Source organism: Phalangium opilio, unplaced genomic scaffold (assembly GCF_054372755.1).
Source record: "Phalangium opilio isolate 3A_F unplaced genomic scaffold, DU_Popi_V2 ptg000352l_1, whole genome shotgun sequence".
NCBI classification, from domain to species: domain Eukaryota; kingdom Metazoa; phylum Arthropoda; class Arachnida; order Opiliones; family Phalangiidae; genus Phalangium; species Phalangium opilio.
Window position 1 is genome coordinate 2,103,654 of NW_028324228.1, and position 10,908 is coordinate 2,114,561.

Below are 10,908 nucleotides of genomic sequence, written 5' to 3' on the forward strand. Positions count from 1 at the left end.
ACGTTTTGCATCTATTGGGTAAAACTCTGCCTTCCATCTCGATTTTTGGCGCTTGCGCTATATAAGAGTACTCTATTACAAATTAGACTATTTTTGTCGATTTTTCTCCGGTATTCATTTCGGTAAATTAAAACCAATTTATAGTCTAAAACCTAAACCTATATTTCAAAATCTCGAAATATTCATTGAGCACCGGAAGTTATTAGTAAATCTTGATATCCCCTGCAAATTCCCAAAATTTCATCAAAAATCCGAAAATCTCCTCGAAATCTGAAAATTTCCTTCAAAATCTGAAAATCTTGTTCCAAATCCCGAAATCTCCTTGAAAATCTGAAAATCCTGAACAAAATCCCGAAATCTCCTTCAAAATCGGGAAATCGCGTCCAAAATCTGAAAATCTCATTGAAAATCCCGAAATCTTAAAATCTTGGACTAGATTTCAAGATTTGTAAAATCTCAGTCAGAATCCCAAATTCTGGGGAAAATCTCAAAATCTTGAAATCTCAAAATCCCGTACACTAAAATGCCGAACGTCCGACCCCTCGGACATACGTCTAATATTCCGCAACTGAAAATATAATCGTCGCTAAGTTTGGATAAAGCATTGTTGATCACTGCATAATTTATGATTGACACATTGGATTCAACATCAACAAAGCTGATTTCAGAGAGTGGTTTGAACATAATTAATGTAATGAGAATTCCTATTGAATGGAACAATAGTCTAATTGGCAAATCAAAGTAGTTTGAGTTTATTTTAATCCCTTCCGACCTAGTAATTTCTAGTTGTTCGTCTCTTCTTTTGAATTTTTTATAAGATATGCAAATGCCTCCTAAAATTAAAGCAATTAATTAACAATTCTAATGTCAGTGTTAATTTAGTTATACCATACTTCTATTGGGGTATGTTCTGGGACAAAGGGTTCGCTCCCCCACTCCCCCATTTCCGAACTCCACTGATGCCTTCGCCCATCGATAGATGGCGCCCACTTGTCGATAGCGCTATTCGTTTAACTACGCGATAGATGGTGCTTTTCGTTCAACTGGTCCATAGATGGTGCTTTTCGTTCAACTGGTCCATAGATGGTGCTTTTCGTTCAACTGGTCCATAGATGGTGCTTTTCGTTCAACTGGTCCATAGATGGTGCTTTTCGTTCAACTGGTCCATAGATGGTGCTCTTTCTTTTAACTTCCTCATAGACGGCGTACACCCGTTGATTGATGGTGCTATTCTTTGAAATGCTCCATATATGGCGCTGCCGGTTCGTCATATCCGGTTCTAATAAGATATGGCTTTCTAGAACGTTTCCAGAACTTTCGGCTCGCTACTGATAAGATTAGCTCGAATTTGCTTTCTAATTTTTAAACTCTTCAAATATTCTATATTTTACAAATTTTTTAAATTTCTATCTTTATTCAATATCACAACTCTTTGCTTCACAATGAAAGTCACATGTGGTCAATTCTCGCTGTGTTATTGAAAAAGTCAAACTTACGGAACATATATCAGATAACATTTGATTAGGCGCTGCACCTGGCGCGGGGGGCCTTATCAGCGCCCCCCCCCAAACGTCTATCATCATTGTACCCAAATGGAACCTGCGAAACCACCGTCAAAGCACGCGGGCTACAGCCAGCGGGCGCGACAAACGCCCCTTACGCAGGTGACGGGAGCGCCACACCGTCAGCTGCGAGCCCAGCCAGGAGGAGGTCGGTGACAGGGCAGGACTGTATTGTTATAGTTCTAACAAGAACGGAGACGGGTTTTAGTTTAAAACGTAATGTTTATTACTCGCGGTCACAGAAAACTCTGATCTTTTATTACAGTTTTGGTTTATTAAGAAACCTCGTATTTTTAGGCCAAAGGTTTTTTATCATCTATTTTAACTATATGAGTCTTTCTTTAGAGAGCTAGATAACATTGGTTTTTTAGCTATCGCTACATCTTCCCTTTTCAGTTAAGGTGGGTTTTACATTAATATACATGATTCTTACACTAACATCAGTTTGACAGTTTAGAACAGCATAATTAATCTATCTGGACTTTTCCGGTGGCGCTGTGACCTTCTAACTATCGGATCTCTAGACTTCAAGTTCTGTGAATCCAAACGACCATCTTTTGACGAGGTGACGGATCTGGAGCCTGTTTGGTTGTCGGGTTCGGGCATTGGTCTTGAAGTCGAACCCCCTGGAGCTGTGGCTGGATTTGGAGGGCTTGACAACCCTGAGACTGTTGCCGCTTTGGGAGATCTTGGCGTTGAATATCTGGCTGTTGGACATCTGTATATTAGCGATTCATCTCCTGTGTTGTGACCGGTGTTTCTACTCGGCCTTCTTTCATTCGCTTCGTTTCTGTTGTTGCGAAACGATTCCTTGACCAATCTCAGATGTCTTCGGTTTCTACGCCATCTTCCTCCTTCCTCTAGCTCGACTTCGTATGATCTGGGTGCTACTTCACGTATCACTTGACCTTTCCTCCTCCAGACTCCGTGCTGATTCAGTATTCGCACTACACTTCCTGGAAGAAGTGTAGTTAGTTCTTTTCCTCGCTCCTGTTGTTTTTTTTTCGTCGGTCTGTTGCTTTGAGTTTCTCTATCTACCCTGGGTAGTCTTGTTCTAAGCACTCTACCCATTAGCAGTTCTGCTGGAGACTTGCCATGTTCAAGTGGGGTGTTTCTAAAGCTCAATAGTCCCAGATGAAAGTCTTCTTCGGAATTTATGGCTTTCTTTAGTAGTCGTTTTGCGATTTGTACTCCTTTTTCCGCTAGTCCGTTGGACTGTGGGTATTCTGGGCTTGACGTCATGTTAATGAACCCATATTCGTCTGCAAACTCTTTGAACTCCTTTGAGCTGAACGGCATGTTATCTGACATGACGATTTGAGGGATCCCTTGGCGGCCAAAAATCCGTTTCAGACATGAGATTACTGATTTTGCTGACGTTGTTCTCAATGTCTCAACTTCTATGTATGTTGAATACGCGTCTATGGCGACCAGATAGTCGTTTCCCGCATTGTGAAACACGTCAGTCCCTATCATGTCCCATGGCTTGTCTGGTGTCTCTCTTATGATGTACGGCTCTTGGTGTTGTTTATATTGAAACATGTTGCACGTGGGACATCTTTTGCATTGATCTTCTATGTGACTGTTCATGTTGGGCCAGTATAGGCATTGTCTCGCCCTGCGGCGGCATTTCTCTATTCCAAGGTGCCCATCATGTATGATTTTCAGCATGGTGCTCCTCATAGTCTTGGGAACGACGATCCGAGATCCTTTTAGGATAAGCCCTTCTGCTTCGGTCAACTCGTCTTGAACGCTCGCGTATCCTGAGGTTTGTGTGTTTTTCTTTTCCCAGCCTTGATGTATTTGCTCCAGGACGCCTTGTAGTTCCTCGTCCTTTGCTGTTTCTTCTCGCAAGCGACCTAGCATTGACTGACTCACTGGTAATGAAGTAATTACTGCGTTTATGTGGACTTCGACTTCTTCATGTGTATCTTTATCTTCAGTTGATCTCATTGGTAAGCTGGCTCGAGACAACGCGTCAGCTAGGATGAGGCTTTTCCCCGGGGTAAAGACGATCTTATATTGATATTTCATGAGCTTCAGAAACAGTCTCTGAAGTCTTGGTGGCACCTCTGCTAGTACTCTGTTAGCCATTGCTACTAGCGGCTTGTGGTCCGTCTCCAGGATGACCTCTTTTCCATAAATGTAGTTGTGAAACTTTTGACAACCAAACACGATTCCCAGAGTCTCCTTCTCGATTTGGGCGTATCTTGTCTCCGCTGACGTCAGTGTCCTTGAGGCATACGCTATGGGCGACCAGTTATCGCCCTGTCGCTGCATAAGTACTGCGCCCAGCCCGTCTTTCGAAGCGTCTGTGGACACTTTTGTATCCTTCTTTGGGTCGTAAAACTGTAGTACCGGTTGCTGAGTCAGCACTTTCTTGATGTGAGTCCACTCTTGGTGGTGCTCTGGCAGTATCTGATGGTCATCTACGCTCTGTTTTCTGAGGCTTCGCAAGCTTATAGTATGCGCGGAGAGGTTTGGTATATACTTTCCAAGGAAGTTCACAACTCCCAGCGCTCTTTGCACCTCCTTCTGAGATGTTGGCGTTGGCATCTTCAGAATTGCTTCTATTTTCCTGGGGTCCGGTTTGACCCCGCCCTTGGATATTACTTCTCCCATGTATGATACTTCTGTGACTTTGAATATGCACTTCTGTACGTTGAGCGTGGCTCTGGCAGCTTTCAGTCTAGACAGCGCTTCTCGGAGGTTGTGGTCGTGTTCAGGTCCAGATCTTCCCCATACTATGACGTCGTCGTGTAACGGTCTTGCGCCAGCCACGGTTTCAAATATCTGACTAAAGTGCTTGAAGAATATTTCTGGTGCCGATGCGATTCCAAATGGCAGTCTCTTGAAGCAGTATCGTCCATACGGTGTATTGAACGTCGTCAGTAACTGGCTGTCCGGGTCTAACGGAATCTGGTAGAACCCTGATGCCGCATCCAGCTTCGTGAAGAATTCGGCGCCTGATAGCTCAGCTTCTATTTCCTCTTTCGTTGGCAACTGGTAATGTTCCCGTAATATGTTTTCATTTAATGTTTTGGGGTCCAGACACAAACGCAAGGCTCCATCCTTCTTTTCCCGGATAACTAACGGGCTTACCCACTCTGTCGGTTCATTGACTTTTCTTATTATAGACCGTTTTTCCAGTCTGTCCAGTTCGGCCTTTAGCTTTTCTCTCAGTGAGTAGGGGATTCGTCGTGGTGGAACGATTACGGGAATGGCATTTTCCTTCAACCGAATCTTGCATGATGTTTTCAATCGCCCGATCCCTTTAAATACCGTAGAGAACTCGCTTATTATCCTTGTCCTGAACTCTTCCGGTTCTTCGGATGGATTTGGCTCTTCAGTTTTCACCATGTCTTCCTTTATTCTGAACTCTTCCGGTTCTTCGGATAGATTTGGCTCTTCAGGTTTCACCATGTCTTCATTTACTTCGTAGATGAGTCTCACTAACCCCAGATTCACGCAAGTTTCTCGACTCAGTATTGGTCTCTCCCCATGACCAACCAGGATCATTTCAGTTGTCACCTTCGAGGATTTTACTTCAGCTACTACTCGTATTGCGCCGAAAGTCTTGATTTTACTACCTCCATAGGCGCTGAGTCTAACAGCCGATCGCGTCACGGGTCTCGGAGACATCTTCTCGTAGTAACGTAGTGGCAACAGGTTCGCTTGAGCTCCTGTGTCTAACTTGTAGGGTACTGTGACTCCATTTACCTTGATTGGTACCACCCAATCAGCCGCGCTCTGTCGTGCCTCGACGGCGTCGATTATAAATTCCTTTTCACTGTCTGTCTCGCGCTGCACCTCATCGACGTCTGTTGCATTACAGGCTACGGCAAAATGATTCCGTCCTTCACACCTGTTGCAAATCTTCCCATACGCCGGACATCTCTTCCGCTCATGTCTCCTTTTGCAGCGTTGGCAGTCTACCATGTTGACCTCAGGCTTCCGACTTCTCTGTCGACGACTGGCAGCCTCGTTCGGCTTGCTGTGTTTTCCTTGTCTTTGTCCACAGTGACCTTGACTTCTTGTGACGGCGTCGACGTTTTCTGCCTTGGACCCGTCAGACCAATGTTGCATTTGTACTAGCATGGTTTCCGTTGCCTGACATAATTGTATGGCACGCTGCAAGGTGAGGTTTTCTTCCGCTAAAAGCGTCCGTCGGATTTTGAGATCCTTGGAACCGTAGACGATTTGATCGCGGATGAGCGAGTCCTCCAGTTGCCCAAAGTTACATGACTTCGCTTTGAGGCGCAGGTCAACAACGTACTGTTCGACGGTCTCTTCCTTCTTCTGCATTCTTTCGCGAAACACCAGCCTTTCGTAGGTTTCGTTCTTTTTGGGAGTGCAATAAGTCTCGAACTTGTCAACCACGTTGTCATAGGTTTTGGGAACGGCGACTGTGAAGACAAACGTGTTGAAAACGTCGATAGCTTCTTGTCCTGCAGCATGCAGCAACAAGGAGAGCTTCTGTCCGTCCGACCGGCCAGCGCTTGGAGCCGTGGCAACTTCGAAGAGTTCGAACCTTTGCCGAAATACACGCCATGCCGTGTCCGCATTACCGGATAAGTGAAGTTCCGGCGGTGGTCTTAAACCTTCCATTGTATCCGATAAAGCTCGTTCGCGGAGACGTGAATCCCACTTCTGACACCATGTATTGTTATAGTTCTAACAAGAACGGAGACGGGTTTTAGTTTAAAACGTAATGTTTATTACTCGCGGTCACAGAAAACTCTGATCTTTTATTACAGTTTTGGTTTATTAAGAAACCTCGTATTTTTAGGCCAAAGGTTTTTTATCATCTATTTTAACTATATGAGTCTTTCTTTAGAGAGCTAGATAACATTGGTTTTTTAGCTATCGCTACAAGGACTTAGGCAGCAGAAGGCTCGAGGGGACGGGGGATTTCCCTCCGAGCACAGCAGTGCCATGTTATTACCAAGACCCTGCCAAGACAAGTAATCAATTTCTTGATAACCAGAATCTGTTACTTTCTTAGGCCTAAAGCGCCATCTATATGTTTTATCTGTTTTTCTTTTTTGCTTTCAGTGAATATTTAAAAAATCATATAGTGTCCGAGAAACCAGCTTAACTTTCTCAAATATCACTCAAGCAGATAATGAAAATTTATCATTGTTAGTTAAAAGGAGCCTACTACAGATTTCTCGTGGTTATTTCGCAAACAAATCGATCGCACGGACCGTCGTATTTAAAAGGAAAAACTGTTTTTAATTTATCGTACCAAACATAATACGCCCATTAAATAGTCAAGTTTGCACTTTAATTGCTGTACTTTATTTAATATTTTAAACGAACTATGTCATATTAACAATGAAAAATATTGTACAATATTTTAAGAGGAACTGTATTAATCACAATATAGTACTTGTCACGAAATACTAAGAATTTCATAAAAAAATACTTATATTTAAAGAGTTATTTTAATTAGTCCACTTCTTCGACCGTTGGCCCCTGAGATGTTCCATAGTTTGGAGTTTGACCCGTCGAATGACCACCGTGTAACTTGGCCATTATTGGACTACATTGTGATTGAAGTTCTTTTAATTTGTGATCGTATTCCTCTTTTTCGGCCAAGGTGTTGTTATCCACCCAGGAGAGAGCCTGATCGCAAATTTCATTGACGCGGTTTTTGTCTTCGCTCGATAATTTCTCGCTGGGAGCTTCGTTGGCCGCTTGTTTGACGCTGTAGGCGTAGCTTTCGATTTGATTCCTGGCTGCGATTTTCTCCCTTTGTTTCTCATCCTCCTCCTTGTATTTCTCCGCGTCTTGTACCATTCGATCTATTTCTTCTTTCGAAAGCCTTCCCTTGTCGTTGGTGATTTGGATGCTGTTGCTCTTCCCCGTGCTCTCATCTTTGGCGGTGACGTGCAAGATGCCATCAGCGTCCAAATCAAAGGTCACCTCGATCTTCGGAACTCCCCTGGGCGCCGGTGGTATCCCGCTGAGTTCGAAGGTGCCCAACAAGTTGTTGTCCTTCGTCATGGCCCGTTCCCCTTCGAATACTTGAATAGTGACGCCCGGTTGGTTGTCGGCGTACGTCGTGAAGGTCTTAGATGTCTTGCAGGGGATTCGACTGTTGCGTTCTACGAGTTTGGTCATGACGCCACCGGCTGTCTCAATGCCCAAAGAAAGAGGGGCCACGTCTACTAACAGAACGTCTTTGATGACGTCACTCTTGTCTCCCGTAATTACGGCGGCCTGTACCGCTGCACCGTAGGCTACAGCCTCGTCCGGGTTGATTGACATGCATAAGTCTTTTCCATTGAAGAAATCTTGGAGCAATTTTTGAATCTTGGGAATTCTTGTGGACCCACCAACTAAGACGATGTCATGGATCATGGATTTGTCCATCTTGGCGTCTTTCAAGGCTTTCTCCACAGGGTGAAGAGTGCCGCGGAAAAGGTCGATGCAAAGTTCTTCGAACCTGGCCCTGGTTATCTTGGAGTAAAAGTCAACCCCTTCGTAAAGAGCTTCAATTTCTATGGAGGCCTCGGAGCTGCTGGATAGGGTTCTCTTGGCGCGTTCGCACGCCGTTCGGAGCCTCCTTAGAGCACGGGCATTGCCTCTGATGTCCTTCTTGTACTTTCTTTTGAACTCTTCCACGAAATGATTGACCATTCTGTTGTCAAAATCTTCGCCACCCAGATGGGTATCACCAGCTGTCGAGCGAACTTCGAACAGCGAGCCTTCATCGATTGTCAGGATGGAGACGTCGAATGTACCACCGCCAAGATCAAAGATGAGTACGTTTTTCTCGCCTTTGAGATTTTTGTCCAAGCCATAGGCCAGCGCGGCTGCCGTTGGTTCGTTGATGATTCTCAAGACATTGAGACCGGCGATGGCTCCGGCGTCCTTTGTAGCTTGTCTCTGAGAGTCGTTGAAATAGGCTGGAACTGTGATGACGGCGTCTTTGACTGGTTGTCCCAGATAAGCTTCGGCCGTTTCCTTCATCTTTGTAAGTACCATAGAACTGATTTCTTCCGGGTTGAAGAGCTTCCTCTCACCCTTGAACTCAACCTGGATCTTGGGCTTGCCCCCAGAGTTTTTGACAGCGAAGGGCCAATGTTTAATGTCTGCTTGTACTGTCGAGTCATCGAATTTTCTTCCAATGAGACGTTTCGCATCGAAAACCGTGTTTTCAGGGTTGAGGGCAACTTGGGATTTCGCCCCGTCCCCTATCAGTCGTTCAGTGTCAGTGAAGGCAACGTAGCTGGGCGTCGTTCTGTTACCCTGGTCATTTGCGATGATCTCCACCTTTCCGTGTTGGAAGACACCGACGCAAGAGTACGTCGTGCCAAGGTCGATTCCGATGGCAGGAGCTTTCACCATTTTTCTCTCGTAAACAGTTTCAAATATAATATTTATATGCGTTTAAGGCTAATTAGATGTTAATAAATATATTCAAGCTTTGTTGTTGAATAGTTTAGTAACTTATAGCAAGACGCAATAGAATTTATATTAGAACAATTCAAGCTAACGTTTTTTCAAGCTTTAATGTTTTTTCAAGCTTTAATGTTTTAACTTTCTGTCTCTCTCTTTTGAGTTGATTCTGGGGAGATCGGCGAGCGCGCGGTCTTATATACTGTTAGCTACATTCTAGAGAGTTCTAGAGAGAGCCAGAGAGGCGGAGCGTCGTTTTGCTTCTGTGCGTCTACGCATCTGGAATTTTCGAGAGAGAACGAGAGATGTGAGTTAGTATACTTTGTTACGCTTGCTATGAGATAACAAGCAACGCCAAGCGTTTCGCTTTAGTGTAAGTGATGTTTGAAAATATGATTCCTCTAACATAGTGGGGAAAGTTCTAGAATGAGTGCGTAACGTAAATGAATTGTTTTGCGTTGTTTTTAGAAATCGCGCTTGATAATTAGTTAAAACTGAGTTTTATGGAAGGGTAATGCAAAATCACGCAAGAAACAATGTTGATAAAATCGTTTACACTCAGATTCGAAAATTCTTTAATTTCATTGCTGTCAATAAAGCATTATAGTAAGGCGGCATAAGCAACTTATATGTTTTTCTAGATCTATGTTATAAATATAGTAATGCAATATTTTGAACAGTATTATGCTAAGGCATTTGATAAGACAGGGGAAGCACACACAATTCTTAAGATAACAGTTTGGCTTTCACATGAGTATAGTAAATACAAGTTTGCTTCAATTATAAAAACTATAACATAATATCAGGAGTTCATAATAACCCCCCTTCGGGGGGGAAGTATGAAACTGGCCATAGAGCTAATGGTAAAAATCGCGAACAACAAGATTCTGTCGTTGCGCATAGAATGGATTAGCCTGTTTATGGACATACAACCTTACAGTATATCGTAGTGGTATCTATGCTTCTTGGTTTTCGTTCCAAAACTTCCGTTGGCTGGGATCTCCGTCGAAAAGAAAAATGGCGATATGGTGGACGTAGAAACACGTTGCAATTCTTATATTAAAGATACTGCGAATAAATTTGTCCAAACCGTTTTAATTTAACCACGGAATTCTCACTCACACATATCACAACAAAACATTATTGACGATCGTTTAAATGTTTTGTAGAAAACTAGAAACCCCGACTAAAAGCCAACTTCTTAGCCAAGGCTTAATTTACACCGTTCCGACAGAAGCAGACGTGAGCCATTTTCGCTCTCAAAATCACAAGATAAAAATAGTGCTAAACCGGAAGTGTGTAAGTTAATGCGCGTGGGCGCTTAAAAATGGGGTAACTATTTCTTTGGGAGTTAAGCGGTGTATGAATCCGCTGAGCTTTACGGCGAAACTTTGTTGTTACGGGCTTTTTAACCAGTTTCGTACTTCGGGTTATTATGAACTCCTGATAATATTAATAAAAAGAGAACAAAATCATGGGTAGAATGTTTTATTCATTAATATATTTTGGTTATAATTTTTAATTCCTTACTGGTTTTTATTATGATTTTTAATAATTTTTTTGTTACTTATTATAATTTGTAATTCGTTATCGTATTTTGGGTAGAATTTTAGTTCGAATTGTATGTTCGTTATTATACTTTAGACTTTTAATTAGTTATAGTATTTTCATTAGACTTTAAATGTGATATTGTATTTTTATTAGGCTTTTTAATTTGTTATTGTATTTTTATTGCTAATGTATATATTTTTTATCTGCATGATAGTTAGTTTCTAAAGAAGGCGAAATGATCAAATGAAAATGTGAATAAGTAATGTTCTAAAAACAAAGGTGAGATGATCCGATGTAACGGTATGTTAAAAGTGATAAAAGTACGAAGAAAAAGTATCATATAGCTTAGTAAAAATAACAGGCATTTTTGGCTTAATAGCGCAAAAAT

At 42.7% G+C, this 10,908-nt stretch overlaps 2 protein-coding genes across 2 annotated transcripts in view; one reads left to right on the top strand and one right to left on the bottom strand.

Annotated features, from left to right (window-relative positions):
* The window catches only part of LOC149602820 (ATP-binding cassette sub-family C member 1-like), a 449,544-nt gene that overhangs the window by 176,440 nt on the left and 262,196 nt on the right, over positions 1 to 10,908 (top strand). The window lies entirely within an intron of this gene.
* On the bottom strand, positions 6,841 to 9,112 carry LOC149602826 (heat shock protein 68-like). Its single transcript, XM_089860472.1, has one exon. It carries the CDS (start codon positions 8,916 to 8,918, stop codon positions 7,014 to 7,016), a length of 1,905 nt encoding a protein of 634 aa, XP_089716598.1. The 5' UTR covers positions 8,919 to 9,112; the 3' UTR covers positions 6,841 to 7,013.

Bases quoted from the DNA above. Each gene is read 5' to 3' on its own strand.
- LOC149602826 (XM_089860472.1), bottom strand. From the start codon at position 8,918: ATGGTGAAAGCTCCTGCCATCGGAATCGACCTTGGCACGACGTACTCT.